This window comes from Ictidomys tridecemlineatus, chromosome 4 (genome assembly GCF_052094955.1).
Source record: "Ictidomys tridecemlineatus isolate mIctTri1 chromosome 4, mIctTri1.hap1, whole genome shotgun sequence".
Classification (NCBI taxonomy): domain Eukaryota; kingdom Metazoa; phylum Chordata; class Mammalia; order Rodentia; family Sciuridae; genus Ictidomys; species Ictidomys tridecemlineatus.
The window spans coordinates 117,281,458-117,308,800 of record NC_135480.1 but is presented as its reverse complement, the minus strand read 5'-3'; the positions used below and the strand labels follow the sequence as shown (position 1 = coordinate 117,308,800).

At 38.3% G+C, this 27,343-nt stretch overlaps 1 protein-coding gene across 1 annotated transcript in view; it reads right to left on the bottom strand.

Moving 5' to 3' along the window:
• Positions 1 to 82: 82 nt before the first annotated feature.
• Jam3 (junctional adhesion molecule 3) overlaps positions 83 to 27,343 on the bottom strand; it is a 72,350-nt gene continuing 45,089 nt past the window's right edge. The window contains exons 2-9 of the mRNA XM_005337516.5: positions 14,162 to 14,227; positions 13,580 to 13,693; positions 5,474 to 5,626; positions 4,823 to 5,025; positions 3,751 to 3,850; positions 2,245 to 2,374; positions 2,103 to 2,157; positions 83 to 1,674 (exon numbers count right to left, since the gene is read on the bottom strand). Coding sequence (XP_005337573.3) covers positions 1,639 to 1,674; positions 2,103 to 2,157; positions 2,245 to 2,374; positions 3,751 to 3,850; positions 4,823 to 5,025; positions 5,474 to 5,626; positions 13,580 to 13,693; positions 14,162 to 14,227 — 857 coding nt within the window. The 3' untranslated portion in view covers positions 83 to 1,638. The remainder of the gene's footprint in view (positions 1,675 to 2,102; positions 2,158 to 2,244; positions 2,375 to 3,750; positions 3,851 to 4,822; positions 5,026 to 5,473; positions 5,627 to 13,579; positions 13,694 to 14,161; positions 14,228 to 27,343) is intronic.

Genomic DNA, 27,343 nt, shown 5'->3' with positions numbered 1-27,343 from the left:
CACATAATGGTTTATTATGAAGGAGAGAGAACCTATGGTGTCAGGGTACTTTCTTCGTAGCAAAGAGAAACAGCTGGATTCATTTTCTTTTAAAAATATTACTTAAGTTGACAGATCTGGTTTCAAAATGGCCTTTGGCCTAGACAGTCTTATGAACTACACAATTAAAATTAACTTAAAAACCAAATAGCAATGGCTGATTTGTGAGCCAGCTACAACCAAAAGAAGGTCTGTCTCAGGACCTTAAGGCTGGGATGCCACACAGAAGACACCAAGTTTCCTAAGTGGCCACATTAGAACCTCTAAGAGCTATACAGCAAATAACACTACTGAAGCTAATAGGGACACAGCTGTGGTAAGGACTGTGAAGACACAGTGGATCTTCTCACCAGCACCTACAAGTCAGTGGTATCTGACTTAACTCCAAAAATGTATCATTGTGGTCACTACAGGTGTCTAAGGGCTTCTTTGGCAGTCTCCGGGAACAGGCAGTTGTGACCTCAGGAAAAGGCAGTTCAGAGCTAACCTGAGAGCTCCCTAAGTTTCTTTTGGAGAGATGCAAGCAGATGTCAACAGGGCTAGACTGGAATTTTCTAAAAGTTTCCTAAGTAACAATGGTCTGAGGTACACATGGCATTTTCTAATGAAAAATGCTAAAGCACATGAACAAAGGAATGTTCTAGTAAGTCTCCTTGAGAGGATTCATTGGGTAAAATACTCTCAACTATTGGTACTTTCCAATTTAATACTAGTAGCTTAGAACTTCTATCTTAAGTGAAACTCTTAAAAAAAATAGTTTTTAAAACACTGTATGACAATATATTTACAGTTTAAATAGAAATTTTCTTTTCAATAATCAAAATACATCTTTAGAAAAATTTAGAATGTAAAATTTTATAAAATAAGCAAGACCCACTGAAAAGAATCTTTCAGTACCATTTCAGACTTTAGCCAAAGATGCAGTTTTCCTTAAATCCTTATACCTTCATGGACTAGCAGGGTTCTTTGGGTAAGAAGAACCCTCTTCCAGCAAGCCATTTACCTTCCTGATTTTGGTTGTTTTTATAAAATGCTGATCCAAAAAGATTCTCCAAGATGGACATAACAACACTGATCACCAGAGCCTTAAGAAGAGACCTGCGGGCCCATGGACTGAGGCACTGCATGCAAATCCTTTTCTGAAGTTATTACTGGAAATGGCAACTGAAGACCTTGTACCATGCTCACATTGTTGCTGTCAGTCACCTCATCCTCTTGTGGCCAGTGCTTATGGCTAATGAACAAGCAGTGGCAAAATCAGATCTGTGGTGCCCAGCCCAGGAGAACAGATATGGGCAAGACCTTTCAGATCACCCTAATACCCATGTAAAAATTGGGTCAGCAATAGGTTGGAGACCCAACTCGTGAACTCACAGTTCCTTTTCCTTGTAGTTACTGTGCCCATCTTGTAGAAGATTCCTTTATTTGTGTGGCTTGTTAAAAGAGTAAGAAAGGAGTAGTGGTCAACTTTGGCCAAAACAAAAAGCTTCTGCATGAGTGTCTAGCTCTGTCCAAGTGCACTTGGCTCATGACTGCCCTTGACAGGAGTTTCTTTCTAGTAGAGGTATCTGCATATGCTCTCAGCCACACCGCCAGGTCTCAGATCACAAACGATGACTTGTGTCTGAAGTCACCCTGCAAAACCAGTGTAAAGTTAGAAGCAATCCAGAGTTGTCATGAGGTTGTGAATAAGAGAACTGGTTAAATCACACAGGGGCTAAACAAGTCTCCAAAGAGGAAACCAAGGGCAAAACAAAATAGAAGAAATGATCACATTTAAACAGTGACATCCACTAGAGCCTGCAAAGTGTCATTGCCACTGCTGTGCACGGGTTACCTGTGCAGAGTTGAGGAGCTCAGGGTTTGCAATACAACTCGGAAATATTCCCATGAGCCCCTCCATTTCCAAGCTAGAATGCCATTTTCCCACTGGGTAAACTGAGAACATTTAAAATCTTTCTAGTCTAGAACACACAGGACACCACAACCCCTGATACCATGTATAAATCTCCCCACCCCACCCCCAGCTTTTCTAAATGCTACCTAATCTCTTTCCTCCTTACCTCCTCATCTGTCCTGATATAGTTAACTCCATCAGGCTTCCCTGGGCTCTTGTAACTGTGAACAGAAGAGGGCAGTTCAGTGGTGTGTTTATCATATTAATGCCAGGCTGCACTTTGCTTTTCTCATGTAAGGCAGGCTCACCTTTCTCCATCTTGTTTATTGTTGATGAAGTAGCCGCGTCTATATGCACAACAGATGCCCAACGTTATCAGGGCCAAGACAGCAAGAACAACCAGAACACCCCCAATAATTCCAGCAATGTTCAGGTCATCTGTAGAAAAGGAGGTTTGTATGGAGGGATGATACACACTATCTCTTCTTAAAAAACCTTGACCTACCTGTGCCTCACTGCTTCACTTACCCTTCTGCCCTCTCATGTCTACCCTAGCCAGGAGAGTATTTTGAGAACATTTAAAATCTTTCTAGACTAGAACACACAGGACACCACAACCTCTGATACCATGTATAAAGTACTGAGACTGTAATGGTTCAAATGCAGTCACAATGAAGACTGAATTAAGAGGGGCTCATGTTTTAAAATCCTCTGGCTAAATGCCTGAGAATACTATTAATGCAAGAAATGGTTATATTAAGTCTAGAATTAGGAGCCAGGGAATGTAAGGAGAGGGAAATATATCCTAATTTCCAGAACCCTTATTTGTTGTAGATTATTTTAAGGGAAGAAAATTAATTTGAAGCCTTAAAAGAAAAAAGTACTAAGTGAAAACTTGCCCTTTCACTCCATTAGCAGGCCTCCTATTTTTAAGCCCCCTTAGAAGATAACCCCTGCATTCCTTTTTCTCATTTCTATACTGGGCAAAGGCACTTTGGTCACCTGTAATTTGAGAACAACAGTGGCTGCTTCCTTTATGCAAATAACAGTGCATGTAAAAATGTGCAGGAAACTATCAACTCAGGATTCTTACTCAGGAGAAAATAGCTCTAGAGCAGTTTCCCAAATTTGATAGACAAGAATCACTAGAATGCTTGTTTATTATACACACAAATTTCTAGCATATAACTAAGGAAGGCTCTTCTATCTTTCTGTTAAACAGTGGTCCAAATGGTTCTTATCATCAAGCAATTTTTGAAACCCTACTCTGCAATTGTTGCAAACAGAGAAGAGGGAAAAGGTCATAAAATTCCCCAAGTGGTTCAGACATACCCCATCCACTCCCTCTTCCTTCCAACAACCTCCCCTTATAACTAGTACCCTAGAGAAGGCATTATCACAGAGCAGGGTAAAATTAGTTGGAAAAAAAAATAAACAGTGTCAATCAGTTTCCTGCAAAATAATTTGTAACTGGGAAATTTTCCAAAAGCCTTATACCACCTTGTATTTTGATGATTCTATCAATTACCAGAGAAAGGGCATTAATTACACTCTGTGAAAGTTACACGACTGGTCTGTCATGTTTTCAGCACCAGGAGACCTCAGAAGGTCTCTTTTAGAGACCTACTTATCTAGATATAGCATTTTCTCATCCTTCCTTAAACTTCCCCCAGGGATCTTGGTGAATCCCGTCAGCTCCAAAAGAAAGGCGACCTATGGCAGAACACTGTCTAAACTGACCATCTAATATTCAATTTTAAATATTCTATTCACTTCCCAGTCTTTAAATAAAATCTTTCCAAAAAGTAACTCACAGACTTCCATCTCTTGTTCCTCACACTTGGCTGAGCCTGCATCATTGGAAGCAATGCAATAATACTGCCCAGAGTCCTCCTTATGAACAGCGCTGAAAACCTGTTTCAAGAAATGAAGGTAAATACTGAGACCAATCATAAGGGCAGCCCTCTAAGGGATAGAAGTGAGGAAGGTAAAGCTGCCAAGGTCCTACTGAGTCCAGAATGTAGTCAGAATCTGCTAATTTGCTTCTGGTTTTCCTGTGGCATCCCAGGCATTGTCTGGCTTCCTCCCTCACATGCTTTCCTAACACTCTGGCCTAAGAGTTCCCCAACAATGAGCTCCCCTTAGTATCCAGAGGTGCCAAAGCCAGCAACATCTAAAACATGAGGCTGCGTGTGCTTTGCTGTTATTTGGTGAAGGGACTCTAACCAGGACTGCTCCTTAGGCAACACTTTGTCAAAACAAATACTAAGGATCCTAATTAAGACCCACCTATTTACCATGTATAGTTGAGTATTCCACAAACCAACCCCATCTTGCTGTCAAATTCTGGGGTGACTTGCTGATAACCAATCTTGTTTCCTTCCCTCATATACTTCCCACCACCACCAGCACTGGGTTATTTTGAATCAAATTCCAGACATGCTTTATCCATAAATATTTCAATATGCGTCTCTAGAAAATAAAGACTTATAAAACCATAATCACAATGCCATTATCGTGCCTAAAGCAATCAGCAATTGCTTATTATCATCAAATATCCAGTCAGTAATCAAATTTTCCTGATTATCTACTAATGATTTGTACAGTCCAAATCAGGACTCAAATAATGTCCACCTATAACACTTGGCTAATATCACTTCCTTGGTCCCTTTTATATCTACAGGTTTCCCTTCCTTATTTTACCCTCTTAGGACTTGTTTATAAATGAAGGGTTATTTTTCTTGTACAATCTCAATAATCCTGGATTCTTAGTTCCTGTCATACAAAATAGTTTTACTGTCACTCCTAATAACTATTCTTTCCACAAAAAGAATCCATTGTCCCCAACAAAGATATCTCCATCCTCACCTCTTAGAAGATTCTTACCAGAATGCCTGTCTCAGAGTTTAAGAGAAAAGAGGAATTTCGAAATCTGGGATTGGCTCTGGAATCCGTTGGCAGCGGCACATCATTGCGATACCAGTTGTAGTAAGGACGGGGATAGCCCTCGCTCTCCTGGCACTGCAGCGTTGCTGCCTTGCCTACAGGGACAGCCTTTGGCACTCTGCAGATAGGGGTTACTGGCTTCACTGCAGGAAAAACATGGGTCGGTATTTACGATCTCAGCAACATGGTAACATCCAACATTTTCCTAAATCAGCTTCAAATACAAGGAAGCCAGCCAAGAAGCTCCTGCACCACTGCAATCCCAGTCATCACGTCTGGAGACTATCCTACCCTCAGAGTTCATGCCACCCCAAGTCCAATCACACATGCATTTTTAATTCCTTCCATCTTCAAGAGGATGCTGTGGAGGAGATAAAGTATGTTAAAGCATTTCCTACAGTTGATGAGAATGGGGGAGCTCCACTTCCTTCTTACCTTCCCCCTAAACTTTGGCAGTCTCAGACTCCCAAGCTCTCCTCCTCCAAGTCATGTGATATCCACAGAAATGGAAATAGGAACTGATGACTTACTTTATAGCTACACACTCATGAGCCCTGAAGATGAACACTTTACCTTCACATGAACTCTTACCTTGCACAATTAATTCAATGGCAATTTCATCAATTTCTTTGCGGTCATTCCTAGCAACAACCTCACAGCGATAGAGGGCTGAGTCTGTCCGTGTCACATTCCAGATCTTCAGGGAAGTTTTCCCCAATAGTTCTGCACGACCTGCCAGGTCCCCTATATATTTAAAAAAATTTTTAAAAAGCAGGTCTATCTTATTTCTGTTACTCTAAGGTGGTCACTAGGGCCAGGAATTGATGCCAGGCTGCAGACAGGTTTGTTTCTATTCCCATATAACAGAAGTGAATCCTATGATTGTCACAGGGCAGAGACTTTCCATTAAGTTGAGGTAGCATGGAAACCCCCCACCCCTTTCGAACACTGATTCTTGGGTCAGGTCAGAAGGATTTGAAACATATTACTAAGAGTAACAGGCATGAGTTTATCACAAGACAAAAGAGGAAAAGGGGCACACACTCTCACAGAGAGGGATAGCATACCCATTCTGCCATCCATTTTTATTGGAATTCCAGGTAAGTTTCCAGAGTCCTACCCAACTCCACCTCCTGACTTTTGACTGACAGCAAAGGAACTGCATGAACCACCACCTCCAACAGAAAGGTGTGGTGCTCAGGGTTGCAGTTTTTAAGGAAACTGAGCCCCCTCATTTTTGTTTACATTTCCTGATCTTGTAATGGGTTCATTATCCTTTGAATAGCCCCCATCAAGTTTTTGAGAATCCTGAATTTTTGGCCACCAGGGTGGGTGAGGTTATTACCTGGTTTTAGTGATAAGGGAGGGTGTCTTGGAGACAATATGGTCTGAAAGTGTGATTTCTCTTAATTAAAGCTGGGGAGAGCTTTTAACAAACAGAGCCCCCACCTTCTGGGTGCTTATCTGTCAGATAAGGGTCCCTGTGGCTTTCAGTCACCTTTTATTGCCTTTTCCCTGCTCACCCACTCAAGGCTGAGTAGCAATCTTACATGAGGACAATAACCAGGACTGACTCCTCTTTGTAACCTAAGAGCAACAAACAGCAGCTGATTAAGAGACATTCATTGCATGTGTCTCTTAAAGCCAGGAACCTCATTTCCTTTTCATCATTCCCAGAAGGGAGTCCCCATTGAAAGAAAAAGTAACATTTTTTAAAAAAGCATTTTTGATCCAAGATGGTAGAATAGAGGAGGTACTGTTTCTGGCTGCTCTGTGGTATGAATCTAAGAAAGCAATGAGGCAGCTTCTCCACAAGGTCTCACCTAGAGGGAATACAACACCTCAGAGCATGCAACAGGACTCCTATACAGCGGATTTTCGCAGAAATCACAAGCACTGCGACCACCTGCACAGAAATCAGAGCCTCTGTGTTCCAGTAAGATTCTGGACTCCAGACCCAAAGCCCGCAGTACTAACACACACGTGGCTCTCAAGCAGCGTAGCAGAATCACCAAATCAGCACCTCTGCAGAACTCCAGACTGCGTTCCGCTCCCACACAGGTCACTTGACTGTGTTCTAGGCATAGCACAAGGACATCCCAGCTCTCCCCACCTCACCAGACACCCTGGTACTGGAAGAAGACCAACTCCATCTTGGAAAACCTTTCTTGACATTTTTTGGTGGGCATGGCTATCAGCTCGGATCTTCATCTGAACAGGTGATGTATTGTTGATATTGGGATCTGTTAATATTGTCCCTCCCCACAAAGGAGGGATCTTGAAACCATGCAAGAGCACTACAAATCTATAGGATAAAAACAATAACACAGCAGTCCCACAGAGCTGTAAAGAAACTTGAGCAACATGAAAGGACAATGGAAGAAAGTGTTGGGTGCAGAGCAGGCTGAACAGATGTTGGCTGCAAGATAGCCCACACACTCAAAACCCCCTCTATCTGGTCCTTTATCACTTGTTTGCCTCAAGTCTGAACATTCAACCCTGCTCAAGGCTGAACACTTAACCCCCCTTGGGCCAACAAGGCAGCTTGCAGACCCAGAGGCCCCATTAGATTTGGGCTATAAAAACTCCCTCCTGCCAGGCCCCTCTCTCTTGCTCTTTCTCTCTTGCTCCTTCTCTCTCTTGCTATCTCTCTTGCTTTCTCTGTCTCTCTCCTGCATGTGCTTCCTCTCTCTCTCTTTCCTTCTTTCTTTTCTCTTTGTTGCACTGCTGCAATAAAGATCTTTTGGTTGCTCCGAGTGTTGTGGTCACTTTTCTTTCAGAAAGTACCACAAACAATTCAAGACAACACATCATTAAAAGAATTGACAGCTACAGCAGAAAAAAAAAATTATAGAGAAAGATTTCAGGATATGCATGATTAAAATGTTTGGGGATCTCAAAGAAGACATTACAGAACAAATACAGGCAGTGAAAGATCACTTTGACAATGAGCTACATTAACAACTCCAAGAAGCAAAAGATCACCTCAACAGCTGGAGATAGAGGTTATACCAAAAAAAAAAAAACAAACAGAAATCCTTGAAATGAAAGAAATAATAAACTAAATTAAAAACTCAAACAAGTGCATCACCAAAAAAGTAGACCGCTTAGAAGACAGGACATCAGACAATGAATATAAAATATATCATCTTGAAAACAATGTAGACAGCAGCAAAAATTGTAAGAAACCATGAGCAGAACATCCAAAAAATACGGGATAGCATAAAATGACCAAATTTAAGAGTTACTGGGATAGAGGAGGGCATAGAGGTCCAAACCAAAGGAATGAGCAATATGTTCAATGAAATAATATCAGAAAACTTTCCAGACATGAAGAATGAAACGGAAATCCAAATCCAAGAAACCTACAGGACGCCAAATGTGCAAAATCACAACAGATCCACACCAAGACCCATTATAATGAAAATGCCCAGCATACAGAACAAGGAGAGAATTTTAAAAGCCATAGAGAAAGGAATCAGATTACATATAGACCCTGAAAGCTAGAAGATCCTGGAATAACATATTTCAAGTTCTGAAAGATAATGGGTGCCAACCAAGAATCTCGTATCCAGCAAAATTAAGCTTCAGATTTAAAGATTCAGCAAAGTAGCAGGATATAAAATAAACACTCATAAATCAAAGGCATTTCTGTATATCAGTGACAAATCCTCTGAGAAGGAAATGAGGAAAACTAACCCATTCACAATATCCTCAAAAAAAAAAAAAATAAGATACTTGGGAATCAACTTAACAAAAGAGGTGAAAGATCCATATAATGAAAACTACAGAACCCTAAAGAGAGAAATCAAAGAAGACTTTAGAAGATGGAAAAATCTACCTTGTTCTTGGATAGGCTGAATTAATATTATCAAAATGACCATACTACCAAAAGCACAATACAGATTTAATGCAATTCCAATAAAAATCCCAATGGCATTCCTCATAGAAATAGAAAAAGCAATCATGAAATTCATCTGGAAAAATGAAGAGACCCAGAACAGCTAAAGCAATCCTAAACAGGAAGAGTGAAGCAGGTGATATCACTATACCAGACCTTAAACTATACTACAGAACAATAGTAACAAAAACAGCATGGTATTGGCACCAAAATAGGCTGGTAGACCAATGGTACAAAATAGAGGGCATGAGACTAACCCACAAAATTACAATTATCTTATATTAGACAAAGGTGCCAAAAGCATGCACTGGAGAAAAGATAGCATCTTCAACACATGATGCTGGGAAAACTAGAAATCCATATGCAACAAAATGAAATTAAATCATATCTCTCACCATGCACAAAACTCAAAGTGGATCAAGGACCTAGGAATTAAACCAGAGACTCTGTGTCTAATAGAAAAAAAAGTAGGCCCTAATCTTCATCAGGCAGAATTAGGCCCTAACTTCCTTAATAAGACTCCCATAGCACAAGAATTAAAACCAAGAATCAATAAATGGGATGGAATCAAACTAAAAAGTTTCTTCTTGGCAAAAGAAACAATCTGTGAGGTGAATAGGGAGCCTACATCCAGGGAGCAAATTTTTACCCCTCACAAATCAGATAGAGCACTAATATCTAGGGTATATAAAGAAATCAAAAAGCTAAACACTGAAAAAACAGTGACCTGAACAGACACTTCTCAGAAGAGGATATACAATCAATCAACAAATACCTGAAAAAATGCTCATCTTCTCTTGCAATCACAGAAATGCAAATCAAGACTACTCTAATCTATCATCTCACTCCATTCAGAATGGCAGCTATTATAAAGACAAACAACAAGTGTTGGTGAGAATGTGGGGAGAAAGGTACAATACATTGCTGGTGGGACTACAAATTGGTGCAACCAATTTGGAAAGCAGTATGGGGATTCCTTGGAAATCTGGAAATGGAACCACCATTTGACCCAGCTATTCCTCTCCTTGGACTATACTTAAAAACAGCATACTACAGGGACACAGCCACATCAATGTTTATGGCAGCACAATTCACAATAGCTAAACTGTACAGCCAACCCAGATGTCCTTCAGTGGATGAATAGATTAAAAAAAATGTGGCATATATACACAATGGAATTTTATTCAGCATTTAAAAAGAACAAAATCATGGCATTTGCAGGTAAATGGATGTCATTGGAGAAGATAATACTAAGTGAAGTTAGCCAATCAAAAAAAACAAAGCCCAACGTTTTCTCTGATATAAAAAGATTGACTCACAGTAGGGTAGGGAGGGAGAGCATGGGAGAATTAGATGAATTCTAGATAGAAAAAAGGAGTGGGAGGGAAAGGGAGCGGGCAGGGGATTAGCAAAGATGGTGGAATGTGATGGACATCATTATACAAAGTACATGTATGAAGACTTAAATTGGGTGTCAACATACTTCATATACAAACAGAGATATGAAAAGTTGTGGTATATATGTGTAATAAGAATTGTAATGCATTCCACTGCTGTCGTGTATTTAAAAAAATAAAATCAATAAAAGATTAAAACAAAAAACAAAAAAACAATGACTTTACCCAAATGATGCTGGGGTAGCTGGATATCCACATGGAAAAGAAAGAAGCTGAACCTCAACCTCACTTACAACAAAGATCTAACATTAGAGTTAATACTTTAAAGCTCTTAGGGAAGAAAAAGAAGGCATAAATCTTCATGATCTTGGATTTAGCAATGGTTTCTTAGACATTGTTGTGGAAATCGAATTCAACAAAAGACCAACTATCACTCAGAGAGTTGGAGAACTCAAGTTTATTTTCATTGGCAGACCTAGATGAGCTAGTGCTCTGAAATTCTGGACCCAAGCTGAGGGTACACAGGGATTTTATAGAAAATTTCATATCATTTCTTAACCAATACAACATTGGTAGGTTTGAACTTTTGGCCCACGTGACCAAGACCATAACTTGGAATTCTTGCAATGAGCAGTTTATCAAAGCAGAACAAAAGCAGAAGACATCTGCAAGTAATATAGGAAAGTGGCTTTTATCTCAGGCAGCAGTTTGTCAAGATAATTGCAAGCTTATACTCTTAAGAGCTTCAAACCTAGCACAGAAATATTACAATTTAAACAAGGATTTAAACAACAATCTTAAAAAGACCAGTAATAAGTAACACTCTTACAAAGACCAAAGCTATAAGGTATATTTTCCTCTTCAGCATGACATTAAAAACACAAGCACATTAAAAAGAAAAAAAGTTATACTAGAGGGTACAGTGTCACACACTTCTAATCCCATCACTCAGGAAGCTAAGGCAAGAGGATCACAAGTTTGAGGCCAGCCTTAGCAATTCAGGAGACCCTGCCTTAAAAAAAAGAAAAAGAGGGCTGGGGATATGGTTCAGTCAGTGATTCTGGGCTTGCATAACTTGAAATCACAAAAGTTAAAAACGGTTATTCTGGACTTCAATGAAGTTAAAAATTTATGTTTCAAAGGACACAAACAGGTGAAAAGATAATCCACACAACAGAAAAGAGTTATCTGCAAATCATGTATCTCACAAAGGACCAATATCACACAATTTGCAACTCAACAACAAATAGACAAATAACCAAATTAAAAATGAACATGAGTTATGAATAGACATTTCTCCAAAGAGAATATACAAATGGCACATGGAAAGATTAATTTATCATCAAGAAAACGGAGATCACAACCACAAGGCACTTCATACCCTCTAAGACTTCTAGGAACAAACAAGCAGATAATAACAAGTGTTGGTAAAGATATGGGAAGCACATTGCTGATGGGAATTTCAAATGATAAAGCGGCTTTGAAAAACAATTTGTCGGTTTCTAAAAATTATTAAATGTCCAACTGCCATATGACCCTATGATTATACTTGTCATTCATCCCTCAGAAATGAAAACGTCAGAAATCAAAAACCTGCATTTGAATGTGTATAACAGTATTACTGGTAATACTCAAAAGTACATCAACTGATTAATGGATAAAATAATGTGGTAAACTTACAATGGAATGATTCAGCCATAAAAAGGAATGTGGTACTAACATATGCTATACTATGAGTGAATCATGGAAATACACTAAATGAAAGAAGCCAGACATAAGGTAAGATTACATTGATATGAGACAGAAAGCTGACGAAGGGCTTTGCTGGGAGATGGAGTTGAGGGCTGGCTGCTATAGTGATGGAATTTCTTTCAGGGATGATGAAGATATTCTGAAATTTGATAGGGATGATGGCTGCATAACTATGTGAATATACTAGCAAACCACCGAACTGTTCACTATCAAAGGGTAAGACGCAGCAGAGTGGTTTTGACACTGTCCTGCCTCAAGACACAAGAAGAGACAAAGTAGTCTCAAGTCTTCCTCTAGCCCTCGTGTCCTGCTTGGTGAATTCTCTTCTTTGCATTCCCCATCCCTAGGGCTAAAAGTAAGATGTTTAATTCCTAGAAGAGAAAATCCTTTAAAGAGCTTCTCACTTGGTTTCTCTGATGATCTAAATTGTATGTACAGTTCAGCAGGGCAGCTTAAGTGCCAAAGAAAACAGCTCCCTACCCCCAGAGTAATATTCCAATCTCTTTAAATATAGGGGGGTGAGGGAAAGTCCCATGTGAGTGAGCAAAACAATACTATTTTTAAGAGCCTATGACTTCCGATGATATTTAGAACACAAACCAAAATGACCATAGTTTATTTCCACAAATCTTTCTCAACCCTCAGCTTCTCTGAAAAATCTGACTCTACCTGTACTGATCTTCTGATAATTCCTTCTCTGTCAGAAAAAAAAGGTGATGTCCTTCTACTCCATGCTGCTGCTCTGTGGCCTTCTGCCAAACTCCCACAGAGATGTCCTAGTGGTTCCTCTCTTGAATCTCTACTGCAGATACCATTAGCTTCAGTTCAGGCCACCATTAGCTTCCTCCAGGTACTATAATTTTGACATGACACTTGCACTCTGTTCCAAGTTTTCCCTATCCCCAACCTCTTCCTTGCAAAACTTCAATCTTCTAAAGCATAAATATGACCATTGAACTTCCCCTCAGAATCTCTGGTGGGTTAACATGGCAATCAGTGTACCGGCCTCATCTCCTCATCTCCTCCTCCTCTCCCTGCCCAAGCCCCAGCTGTGGTAGAAAACTGTACTCCTATCAGTCAAGCTCTCTGCTTCTATGTCTTCACATAGAAGCATTCTTTCCTGCCCTGATTTGTTTATACTTCCCCTTGCCTGGTTAATTGCCCACTCTCCCCAACCCACACTGCCCAGGTGCCACCTCCTTGACCACCATGCTCCTCCCACATTGTGTCATACCATGACACCCTGTGCTTGCCCAGTGCTGTCTCTGCCCTAGCACCAAGCCTGGGACATGATGGGTAGCTCCACAAACACCTGAGTCCGATATACTCCTTATATCACTCCTGTCATAGGTCATGACAAGAAGACAGCAGAGGAGAGAAAACTTTCACTGTGATTCCTCAAAGAGATGTGTTGTGCATAAAGTCCTAATTAATGAATTGATATTTGTTAAAGCTGAGTGGCAGATGCAGGGAGGTTTGTACACTATTCTCAATACTTTGGCATGTTTGAAATTTTCCATAATAAATTTTAAAAATGAAAACAGTCCTGGCTACACATGCAGGTTATCAATCCTACTGGCCATAAGTGCATGCCCAGGCCTGTGGACAAAGGAGAGGTCAACAGGCAAAAGTACTTTAAGACCATACCTTGAATTTTGTTGTCAAAAAACACGTATGTGGTTTGGTCATCTTGGATTTTCTTCCATTCAATCCTAGGGTCATTTGTCTGTGAATCCGTAATGATACAAGACAATTCTACACCTAATAAGCAAAGGAAAAAAAAAAGAACACTCAGTGAATGTGGAACACTTCTGAGATCACAAGTATAACCAGACCCTGTAAGCCATCTCTAGTTTAAAAGCCCTTTTATACAGATTATAAACTCAGCCAATACCTTCAAAGTTCCAAAAGACTTTGCAAAAAAATGAGATTTTGCCAGAAAAACAATTAAGACATTAGTAAGGATCTTAGAGAGTATACCTTCCCTAACCCTGATTTATGTAAGAAACTTCTTTGTTGAGTGAGCACAAAGCAGGCAAGAAAGGAATGTTATCCAATGTAAAACCTGCACAGCATGTACTGCAGGCCTGCTAATTTGCTGCTTTCTCTCCACAGACACACTAAGTAGCTAGCCCTGCGCAATATAGATGTGTCCTGAAGTTGACTGCAAGACTACCAAGTGTCCACTAGAGGGTACCCATTCTCCTCAGAGTGTCTCTGTGTACTTACTTTCAAATTCCTGCACTACTGGGTTTCGGTTGCTGGATTTGAGATTCACAGCCTCTATCAGGCAGCCTGAAAGGAAAAAGAAAAATCAAATCAGAAACAGGGCATCTCTATACTTCAGAAAAACCCTTGGACTGAGATCAGGATTTAACCTTCTATGTAAGCTACAGTCCCTAACCATAAGGGATGGAAAATATATTTCAAAACAAAGTCTCTTAGCAAGTTGACTACTTTCCTTTCAGCCTGAATTTCTCCGAAAGGAATCAAGAAATGAGTTCTACAAATGCACTCTCCTTCTTAGTCCCAGTAAGAAGCCCTCAAGAAGCTCTAAACCTTTCTCTAATCATTTCCTTCTTACTTAGAGTCTCAATCTTCATCAGATCTGTAGGGGCTTTCTCTTGCCACTCCTCCCAGCCTCTCCCCTTTCCTCTAGGCTTCAAGGCCAGCAAAAGTGCTGTTGGTGCTACATCACACAGTCCAAACTCTTGGTCTGGATTACCCTACCTCTTCAGGATGACATCAACCCTAAAGAGGGTTAATCATCACCACCCTAGAGAGTTCTCAACCAGCTCAGAGTCCACATCACAGTATTTTCATCTAACTTAGTGTTTCCAGTCCATGAATAAGTTTGCATCAGTCTTTGTGGAAATGAAAAAGATAACAGTACTGTGATTTCATGAAGCTGTTTATACTAGTAATGAAATCAAGATACGCTACTTGCCTGGTTTCAAAATTTCTCAACTAACTTTAGAGAGATGATCAAGTAGGCATATCAACACCTAAAAAATATATCATCCTTCAGCTACTTGGCCTCTAAGAAATGTGGCAACCCAAAAAAAGGTCTTACTATCAACCTAACAAAAGAGGCGAAAGATTTATACAATGAAAACTACAGAACCCTAAAGAGAGAGATAGAAGAAGATCTTAGAAGATGGAAAAATGTACCCTGTTCATGGATAGGCAGAACCAACATCATCAAAATGGCAATATTACCCAAAGTTCTCTAGGTTCAATGCAATGCCAATCAAAATCCCAACAGCATTTCTTGTAGAAATAGACAAAGCTATCATGAAATTCATATGGAAAAACAAAAGACCCAGAATAGCAAAAGCAATTCTAAGCAGGAAGTGTGAATCAGGCGGTATAGCGATACCAGATTTCAAACTATATTACAGAGCAATAGTAACAAAAACAGCATGGTACTGGTACCAAAACAGGCAGGTGGACCAATGGTACAGAATAGAGGACACAGAGACCAATCCACAAAATTACAACTTTCTTATATTTGATAAAGGTGCTAAAAGCATGCAATGGAGAAAGGATAGTATCTTCAACAAATGGTGCTGGGAAAACTGGAAATCCATATGCAACAAAATGAAGCTGAACCCCTTTCTCTCGCCATGCACAAAAGTTAATTCAAAATGGATCAAGGAGCTAGATATCAGAGACTCTGCGCCTGTTAGAAGAAAAAGTTGGCTCCAATCTACATATCGTGGGGTCGGGCTCCAAATTCCTTAATAGTACGCCCATAGCCCAAGAGTTATATACAAGAATAAACAAATGGGACTTACTTAAACTAAAAAGTTTTTTCTCAGCAAGAGAAACAATAAGAGAAGTAAACAGGGAACCTACATCCTGGGAACAAATTTTTACTCCTCACACTTCAGATAGAGCCCTAATATCCAGAATATACAAAGAACTCAAAAAATTAAACAATAAGATAACAAACAACCCTATCAACAAATGGGCCAAGGACCTGAACAGACACTTCTCAGAGGAGGACATACAATCAATCAATAAGTATATGAAAAAATGCTCACCATCTCTAGCAGTCAGAGAAATGCAAATCAAAACCACCCTAAGATACCATCTCACTCCAGTAAGATTGGCAGCCATTATGAAGTCAAGCAACAATAAGTGCTGGCGAGGATGTGGGGAAAAAGGTACACTTGTCCATTGCTGGTGGGACTGCAAATTGGTGCAGCCAATATGGAAAGCAGTATGGAGATTCCTAGGAAAGCTGGGAATGGAACCACCATTTGACCCAGCTATCGCCCTTCTTGGTCCATTCCCTGAGGACCTTAAAAGACCATACTATAGGGATACTGCCACATCAATGATCACAGCAGCACAATTCACAATAGCTAGACTTTGGAATCAACCTAGATGCCCTTCAATAGGTGAATGGATTAAAAAACTGTGGCATTTATACACAATGGAGTATTACGCAGCACTAAAAAATGACAAAACCATGGATTTTGCAGGGAAATGGATGGCATTAGAGCAGATAATGCTAAGTGAAGCTAGCCAATCCTTAAAAACCAAATGCCAAATGTCTTCTTTGATATAAAGAGAGCAACTAAGATCAGAACATAGAAGAAGAGCATGAGGAAAAAAACAACATTAAACAGAGACGAGTGGGGTGGGAGAAAGGGAGAGAGAAGGGAAACTGTATGGAAATGGAAGGAAACCCTCATTGTTACACAAAATTACATATAAGAGTTTGTGAGGGGAAAGGGGAAAAAAAACAAGGGAGAGAATTAAACAACAGCAGATGGGGTAGAGAGGGAAAATGAGAGGGAAGGGGAGGGGGGATAGTAGGGGATAGTAAAGGTAGCAAAATACAACAGTCATTAATATGGTATTATGTAAAAATGTGGATGTGTAACCGATGTGATTCTACAACTTGTATTTGGGGTAAAAAATGGGAGTTCATAACCCACTCGAATCAAATGTATGGAAGATGATATGTCATGAGCTTTGTAATGTTTTGAACAACCAATTAAAAAAAAAAAAGATCTTACTAGAGAAAACTCTTACTGAGACCTCTGATTATGTTCGTAACTATGCTGGAAAGAAAATGTGAATAGAGACTTGCTACTCTGAGCTGCCTTCCAATTCCCTGTACATTAGTAGGCTGCTGGCCACAACAATCCATTTTTTCCTTTCTATATTTTATTTAATGGTCCAGCTACATGCATTCATGTCCAGCTATACATTTTGATCCTTTCTTTCTCATTTAAGCAAAGAAATGGAAAACAGAAGTATAATATACCTGAGTTGCTACTAGTTTCTAAAGCACTACTTCTACAAAGGGCTATACGGCCAGAGCAACTAAAGATATTTTGTTTTGGATAACTCCTTCTGAAGATCAAAAATATACCCAATGCATGTGCAGCACTTTCTACTTCCCCTTTAGTCTGAAAGCTCCCAGGAGCCTATTAATGGGTGAATAATATAAATGTCCTAAGTATCTGACAAGGCTCCTTATAAGGAAAGTGACAACAGTTCTTTCAGTATGATCACTATGATTTAGGTGACACCAAAAATCTAATTTCAAGTAACTTTGACCAGGGATAAGCATCCAACCCAAAGACTGTCACAGAGGCCCTAAGAGGTGACTCATAAGAGCACTGCCCAACTAGATAGCAACTGCATAGCCCAGTTATATCCTTTCCCTAATAAGTAGCAAGCCAAGAGGACAAAATAAATTGGAGAGCCATGGCCAGAAGAGAAATAGAGTAGACACAGATTACTAGGAGAGGTAAGTAGATTCATCAAAATGGTAGAAATATTAGAAATGGCAACGTCTGGTGGACAAGAGGATAAGTAGGCACTACAATAGCTAGAGTCAGCACAGTATCAATTTTCATGGAAGGCCAACAGATATATATCTCCACAATAAATATATAAGGAAAACTAAACCAATTTGTTTCTTAAAACTGTTAGATAATAGTACTAAGCAATGGGACACGAGCCAACAACATTGCAGCAGGGTCCCAGGGTTTCTTTGAATTGACTTTAGTGAACAATCAAGTAACTTGTAGAAATACAACAGGTATACTAACCTGGGAATAAACAGGTGAAAACAAAGGGAACCAATCAAGAAAAATGTCCAGAAGGAAAGATCAATGGTGCTAAATCCTGACAGAGTCTACTGGGATCTTTGTACTATTAGTTACAGGTTTCTCAATGTATTTCAGAAGGGAAATTTCTTTAGTAAAGCACTTTAAGATGAAGTTGACCCCCAACACTCATATTAACATTAAATGACTTGAAGATGAATCCCCTATGTGTGATGGTCTCCTTGATAGTTCTGGAGAAGATCAATTAGGGTCAAAACCTCCCCTTCCCAACAAAAAGGAGGAGTGAAACAAGTGATTGGCAATGAGTACAGAAGGTGGGTCCTAGTTCTTCTGGTAAACATCAAACAATAAAAAATTTGGAAGTAATATTGTTTTCTTTGTAATTCTCTACTCAGACCCCTCTCTATGCCCTGGCCCCCTCCCCAAATCATACTTTCAGTATCACTTTCACTTACAACAAAATTTTTCTTGCTTTGCTTTTCGTGTCTGACTTTACATTCTCTTTCATCAGATACAAGAAACTGAGGTTTGAAGCTTCAACTCCTCACTCTACTGTGACACAACCTAAAAGAAACTAAAGTAATAGCCTCAAATAGCGGAGATAATCATCTCTTTTATTCCTCTACACTGAGGAAAAGGAAGGTGCTATATAAAAATTGGAACAAAAGTGAATGTTCTGCATTTCATATTGGAGGCTTGGTGTAATTTCTCTCCTGTCCTTCTATACCAGATAAGTTTCACAGGCAGCTTTATGTGCCAATCCTAGGAAAGAATAAGTCCCAAGAAGATTCAAGAATAGAGAACTGCTTCCAGGCAAGGGATAAACTGTAACAACTGGGCCCAAGATCTGATAAGATTCAAGCTGAGAATTCTTTCTCAGAATTCTCACATTATTCCTAAACAATTCTTAAATTTATAAGTATTCTAAAACTCCTAAGTCTGTCCATCTCCAATAGCCTAGAATTCCACTTTTAAATTTAGTAATAATAACATTTAAAAAAAAATGTGCTATGAGGATTTCAAGCCATGAACTTAACAGTGCAGACAACGTAAGTTAACTCATGTGGAAAATACTAGGAATAAGATCTTGACATACCCAGTTAAGAAGTGAGTCTGTGGGCCAGCTTGAAGTAGTAGTTGCTGAAGTTTGCATCCCCCAAATCCCATGCTATCAGAATACTCACACTGAGATGACAATACTTAGAACTAAGAAAGGTTTTTTTTTTAAGAAAGAAAAAAAAAACTTGCTAACCTATCAAATCTTGTTCCTATTATTTTCAAGTCTAGTCTTGTCCTGTCCATCAGATTCTAAGCTGATAGGAGGATTCCATCATATAATATCCCATATGAATTTTAAATATAATTATCCCATATGACAAATGGGAGGATCCATTTACTGAGCAATTTCTATTTAGCAAGTATTATATGATAGAGACTGGTCTAGACATTAGGGATGATATAAACAAAATATAAAACTCTTTGTTCTCAGAGCTTACACTTCAGTTTTTTAAAAAACAGTCACCATATTATTCATCTTTATGGTTATCTTCAATGTCTGAATGTAAACTTACTATAAAGCTACAGACATCAAAACAGTGTGGAAAAAGTATAAAAGTAGATGCACTGAACAATGAAATAGAACAAAAAGCCCAGAAATAAACCTTCACATGATTTTCAAATAATTTACAACAAGGATGTCAACATCATGCAGTGGAGAAGGGACATCTTTTTAACAAAATGATGATGGGAAAAAAATGGATATATGTATGAAAAATAGTGAAGGTGAGCTCTTTTGTTATATTTCATATATAAAAATAAACTCAAAATGGACCAAAAATATAAACATAATAGCTACAACTATGAAACTCTTACAAGAAAACAGGAAAATGTTCACACTGGATTTGACAATGATTTCTTGGTTATGACACCAAAAGCACAAGCAACAAAAGAAAAATAGGTATACTGGACTTCATTCAAAATGTTAAGAATTATGCTTAAAGGGAACCATCAACAAAGGGTAAAGACAACTTAGAGTGAAAGTACTGCAAAGCATAATATAAAGGGATATATAAAAAAATCCTCCCAAAATTCACCCACAAAAAAAACAAGCAGACTCAAAAATGGGCAAAGGACATTCCTTCAAAGTATATAAGTGGCCAGTAAGTACGTGAAAAGATGCTGAACATCATTAACCTTCAGGAAAATAAAGCCAAAACCACAATGAGACACTACCTCACATTCATTGAGGAACTATTTTTTTAAATATTAAAAAGGAAAATAACAAGTGTTGGTGAGGATATGAACAGAAGCTTTGTGCACTGCTGATGGGAACAGTACAATCACTGTGGAGAAGTTTGACAATTCCTCAAAAAGTTACTCATAGAATTATTACATGATTTAGCTAAAGTACCACCCTTATGCATACAGGCAAAAGAACTGAAAGCAGGACTCAAACTGATATATATCATACAATGTTCACAGCAGCATTGTTCACATTAGCTAAAAGGGAAAAAAAATGACCATCTACAAATGAATAGATAAATAAAATACAGAATATACATTCAATAGTGTTTTCAGCCTTAAAAAGTAGAAAAAAGGAAATAAAAAGAAATTGGCACATGTTACAATGTGGATAAACCTTAAATAAAATAAAATGTCAGGCACAAAAAGACAAACTTATGATTTCACTTACATGAGATAACTAAAATAGGCAATCTATAGACAGTAGGCTAGAGGGTACCAGAAGATGAGGAAAAGGAGTAATGTATTACTTTAGGTGTACAGTTTGTGTTTGGGATGATAAAAAGATGAAGAACTTCTAGAACATTAGTGGTCATATATTATTATGATTCTACTTAATGCCTTAGAAATGTACACTTTAAGGGCAAATTTGGGAATGGGGATGTGGTGGACCACTTGCTTTTAGTGTGTGTGAGGACCCTGGATTCTATCCATAGCAACACAAAAATAAAAAAATAAAATAAAAGGGAATTTGTATGAATATTTTACCAGAATTAAAACATCTTTTAAAAAATAGTGATAACACCAGATAATGGCAAAGACAAAAACTAGATCACTCACACAGATTAAACATAGAATACAGAGTGAAGAAAAGGGGTGGAACACCATCTCTCACATTCAACTGTAAATGTCTTATGAAGATAAGAACACACTTTTGGTAAAAAGAAAGTCTTTTGATCATGCAGACTCAGCTATTTTCTCTTTTTACTACCTTTTAGCTGGATAGAACAGCAGACTACAAGATGCTGATGTTCATTAAGGACCCCCAAAGCAAAACTTCAAAACATTAATGCTGAATTAAAATGTCAGAAGTTCATAGGTCACCTCAAAATTATCCATGGTCAGGGGCTAGGGATGTGGCTCAAGCGGTAGCATGCTCGCCTGGCATGCGTGCGGCTCGGGTTCGATCCTCAGCACCACATACAAACAAAGATGTTGTGTCCGCCGAGAACTAAGAAAAAATAAATATTAAAAAATTCTCTCTCTCTCTCTCTCTCTGTCCCCCTCTCTCTCTCACTCTCTCTTTAAAAAAAAAAAAATTATCCATGGTCACAAAAGGATTTTTATTATGTGCTGACCATAAACACAATTAAGACAGTTAATTTCTTTTAACTTAGGTATCCACCTAAAAAAATTCAAAAGGACTATAGACTCTTCCATTTACTTAGGTTGGCATCTAATTTTTTTACGTAAGTTTAAATAACTGCAAAGCATATCACTTCTAGAAAACTGTAAATATCAGCATTACTTTATTTTTTTCATTTATTCACTGGAATCCAAATACCAAAGTGATTTGATATTCATTGTCATTTAGAAATAAGTGTTTAAAGTTTTAATGTTGAATTATAAATTATAGATTAATAGGAAGTTGCAATGCAAAGATAGTACAGAAATGTCCAGTAGACCCTTCTAAACTAAAAAACAAAAATCAAAAAACAAAACAAAAAAAAGAACTATCTTTAATAGAAGACTTTCTTGCAATTAACTGTTGGCACATGTGCTCTGGAAAACCATTTGTCAGTTACTTTTTTTTTTCTTTTTAAATACCTTTATTTATTTATTTATTTTTATGTAGAGCTGAGGATCGACCAGGGCCTTACCTATGATAGGTGAGCACTCTATTGCTGATCCACAATCCCAGTCCTGTCAGTTTCCTTTTTAAAATTTTTTTAGTGTTACATTATAATCAGGATTCACTATGCTATATCCATTGCCATTTGTCAGTTTCTTAAAACAAAAACAAAAACCAAAAAAACGGCATGCTAAATGTTCTCTCTGATATGTGGATGCTGACTCACAATAGCAGGGTGGGGACAGTTATCACCAGCTTGGACAGTGTGGAGTAAGGGGAAGGGAGGGGAGATGAGAATGAAAAAGATCATAGAATGAATCAGACATAACTTTCCTATGTTCATATAGGAATACACAACCAGTGTAACTACACATCATATACAACTACAAAAAGGGGAAGTTATACTCCATGATATGTCAAAATACATTATACTTTCATGTTTAACTAAAAAGAAGATATAAAATAATAAAAATAAATTAAAATAAACTGGGCATGCAACTACCATAAGACCCAGTGATAATATTCTTGAGTATTTATCCCAGAAAAAAGAAAACTCATATTCATACAAAAAGCAAAATACATAACATTCAGAAAAGCTTTTAAGTAATGGCCAAAGTTGGAAATGCTCCATTCTCTTCTTATCTGCATGGTTTCTAATGTCTGGTGTAATTTATATACTTCCTCTCCCATAAGAAAGGAACTTTCCCCCTTTCTCTGCTTTCAAAAACTTTTTATTTCTGCAGATTGAATATAATTGCATAGATTTTGACTTTTCAGCATTTATCCTGCTTGATGTTGTTCACCAAGACTCTTGGACCCATCCTTTAAAAAAAAAAAAAAAAACTAATTTTGGGAAATCCTCAATCATGATTGCTTCAAACATTTCTTTGTTTTCTTAATGTTATTACCATTACACGTTACACTTTTTGTAGTTGTCCCAGGGTTCTTAGATATTCTGTTCCTTTTTTTTTTTTTTTTTTTAAGGTTCTTTGTGGTTTGAGGGATCTTCAAGCTTAGAGATCCTTGCCAGAGTTGTGTTCAGATGACAAAAGTTCATCAAGGGCATTTTTCATTTCTATTGCAGATATTTAATCTCTAGCATCTCTTCTTTATTTTTTCTTAGAATTTTCATCTCTCTACCTGCATTGTTCATCTGTTCTTGCATGTTGTCTACTTTTTGCAGTAGAACCCTTGGCATATTAATAACATTTGTATTAAATCAGACAAGGATCTGATATTCCCACATCTTTGCCACATCAGAGTTCTGACTTCTCAGATTGTTTTTTGCCCTTTAGTAACTTTGTGAATTTTGTTGAAAGCCAAACATGATGTACTGAGTAAAAGAAACTGGTATATAAGTGTTTAAAGATGTAGTGGTAATGTGGGGGCAGGGGAGACAGCCTATAATCCCATAATTAGGTCTTTCGTCTTTTAGTGACCTGTGCCCTTGGGCTGTGATTTTCACAAGTGTTTTCCTGTCCCCTCAGGGATTAGGTTGGACAAGATGGTCAGAGTGAGCTGGACTTAGATATTTCCCTTCTTTCTAGTCAACTGGACTGATAATATTCCCTAATTGGTTAGAGTCTGCAAAGAGTTTCTCTTGTGGGCAGACCTTGTTAAGAACAGAATGCTCTAGATGTATTTCAAAACAATACATTTTCCCTCCATCTGAAAGGGATTGTCCTCCAATTTTCACTAAGAGAACCTGATAGGGTTCCTGGAGGTAACACTCAAAAGTATCAGGAACCTCCTAAAACTAAGTTCCCTGGAGTTTTCAACTTGTTCACACTAAGCCTCCAGCAATTTATTTTTAGTTCAGGTCTTCCTAGTACCTAGTTCCTGCTATTGGTACTGATTCCCATGGATGTTTCTGCTCCTGGGTTTCTGTTATAGTAGATTAGCATTCTATGTGTCTGCCTGTCTTTCTCTCCATTTGGGGCAATGGTCTGATGTGTGATTTCAGTTCCCTTAATGATCTAAGAGATGATGATCCTTAGGTTGATCCTTTTCCTATGAGGATGGAGTAAGGACTCCAAGCTCCTCACATGCTAGAATGAAAACCATAACTTCTATGTGTTTGCTCTGTATAATGCATCTTTGTTGAATTTGTTTATTTATGTGTGTGTATACGTGTGTGATTTTTAGGATTTTCTACATATAAGATCATGTCATCTGCAAATAGAGATAATTATATTATACCTCTTTCCTTTCAAACCTAGATATCTGTTTTCTTACCAACTGCTCTAGCTAGAAATTTTCTTCATTCTGGTAAAGTTTTTATAGTTTGTATCTAGAATCTCCCAAAGTTTATGTGTTGAGGGCTTGGTCTCCTATGCAGCCCTTGGATCACAAGGGCTCTGGCCTTAGCAGTGGATTAGTTCACTGATGGATCACAGCTGAATGAAAAGTACTTGGAGGTGGTGGAAACCACAGGAGGTTCAACCCTCATTGAAGGGAGTATCTTTGATGGCAGATATCTTAGATATCTTCAGGTATCTTAGTTTTTTGACTATATCTTCTCTCTGGGTTCTTATCTGCCTCTCTCCCACACTCCCATCCTGCTTCCCAGCTGCAGCAAGGTAAGCAGCTCTACTCCACCATACTCTTTCTGCCAGGATCCTCTGTCTCACTCCAGTCCAATAGCAATGAAGCCATCCAACCAAGGACTGAAACTATAAGCCAAAATAATTGTTCCCCCTCTTTAAGTTGATTTTATCAGGTATTTTGTCACAGCAACAGAAAGCTTACAAAACAGAAGTGATGAACATAATCATGTTTTGTCTTATTTCTGATCTTAAAGGGAAAAGCTTCCAGTCTTTCATTTTTTTTTTTATTCTAGAGTTTAAAACCAGGAGCACTTGGCCACTAAACTATATTCCCAGTCCTTTTTATTTTAAGACAGGGTTTTACTAAATTGCTTATGACCTTGCTAAGTTACTGAGGCTGGCTTTGAACTGACAATCCTCCTGCTTCAAGTCTCCCAAGGTGCTGGGATTACAGTAGTGTGCTATCATGCCCAGCTCAGTCTTTTACTATTGAGTATGATGTTAGTTGTGATTTTTCCCCCCTATATGGCGTTATCAAGTTTAGGAAGTTCTTTCTATTCCTACTTTACTGAGTTCTTTTTTTAATCATGAAAGTGAAGCTTCTTCTGCATTAAGATGATCATGTTTTCCTCCTTGATTTCTATAATGCAATACTTTAATTAATTACATGTTAAACCATCCTTGAATTTCAGGAATAAATATCACTAGTTCATGGTGTTTAGCCCATTTTACATTTAACGTAATCACAAATAAGGAAAGATTTAATTCTGCCATTTCCATATTTGTTTCTGTAGGCCATATAGCTTTTCGTTTTTCTCATTTCTTCTATCACTGTCTTCTTTTGTGTTTGGGTGTATTTTATAGTGATTCACTTCTAATTTCCTTTAGTGTCTCATTTCTTTAATCTATAGGTTTTTTTTTTTCTGGTTATCATGAGGATTAAAACAATTTGAACTGATACCAATGTAACTTCACTTGCATACAAAAATTCAACTCTTATCTCCCCCTTTATGTTATTAATGTCATAAATTAAATCTTTACACACTGTGTGTCAAACAATATAGTATTATAATCATTTATTATGAACTTGTCTTTTAAAGTGCACAGTCATGGGGCTGGGGATGTGGCTCAAGTAGTAGCGGACTCACCTAGCATGCATGAGGCACTGGGTTTGATTCTCAGCACCACATAAAAATAAAATAAGGATATTGTGGCCACCTAAAACTAAAAAATATTTTTTTTAAAAAAGTACACAGTCATTTCAACCTAAGGAACTACTTTTCATATTTCTTCTAAAGTTCTAGTGATAATGAATTTCTACAGCTTTTGTTTGGCAATATCTTAATTTCTGTTTTATTTTCAAAAAACTGTTATGGCTAATACAGAATTTTTCTTCATCAGCACTTTAAATACATCATACCAGTCCCTTCTGGCCTCCAAGGTTTCTGATGAAAAATCAGCTTACAGTCTTTCTTGAGGATCCCTTTTATCTGTTGAATCACTTCTTCCTCATTACTCTAAAGATTTCTTCTTCTTTGGCTTTGGGAAGTTTATGTATCTTAGTGGGGATCTCTTTGGGTTATCCTACTCAGAGTCCATTGGGATTCTTGGACTTGTAGATTCAGATCATTCATTAAATGTGGGAAATGTATTTTTCTTTTTTTTTTTAAGAGAGAGAGAGAGAGAGAGAGAGAGAGAGAGAGAGAAGAGAAGAGAGAGAGAATTTTTTACTATTTATTTTTCAGTAGACACAACATCTTTATTTTTTTTATTTGGTGCTGAGGATCGAACCCAGCATCCCGCGCATGCCAGGCTGTTGAGAGCCACATCTGAAGGGGCCCCAGCAAACTTTCAGACTGCCAGCTGATGATTGGCTCACAGCGACCCCAGCAACATCTAGCTGATTGGCTCCTCTGTGATGATGCTCATTGGGCTGTTTCCCTACCCTTTCAGACCACGGAGCTGCTCACTGGTGGACTATTTTGGCTCCTTGAGTGGTCTGAGAAAAGTACTCCCTCAAGGGATGGCTAACAGCCCAACTATGTGTCAAATATATGTTAACAAAGTAATCTAGCCACTTAGAAATCAAAATCCTGAACTACAAATATTTCACTATATGGATGATGTATTATTAGCACACAAAGCTAAAAACACATTGCTAGAATGTTACGCCACACTTACAAACTTATTAAAAAATTATAATCTAGAGATAGAAATAGATAAAGTACAATTAAATTTTCCAATTAATTTCTTAGGAGTCCTATTATCCTCAACCATGGTCCATCCACCAAAAATTCAAATACGAGTAGATCAACTCAAATCACTTAACGACTTTCAAAAGTTATTAGGAGACATAAATTGGATAAGGCCTTATCTAGGTATACCAACAGGAGAGTTGGGACCTTTATTTGATATCCTAAAAGGTCCATCAGATCCCAATTCACCCCGAATGTTAACGCCTGAAGCAAGAAAGGCATTAAAAATCATTTGTTGAGAGCCACAGCCAAAGGGGCCCCAGCAAACTTCCAGCTGCCAGCAAGCTTCAGACTGCCAGCTGATGATTGGTTCACAGTGGCCCCAGCAACATCTAGCTGATTGGCTTCTCTGCGGTGATGTTCATTGGGCTGTTTCCCTGCCCTTCAGACTGCCAGCTGATGATTGGCTCACAGCGGCCCCAGCA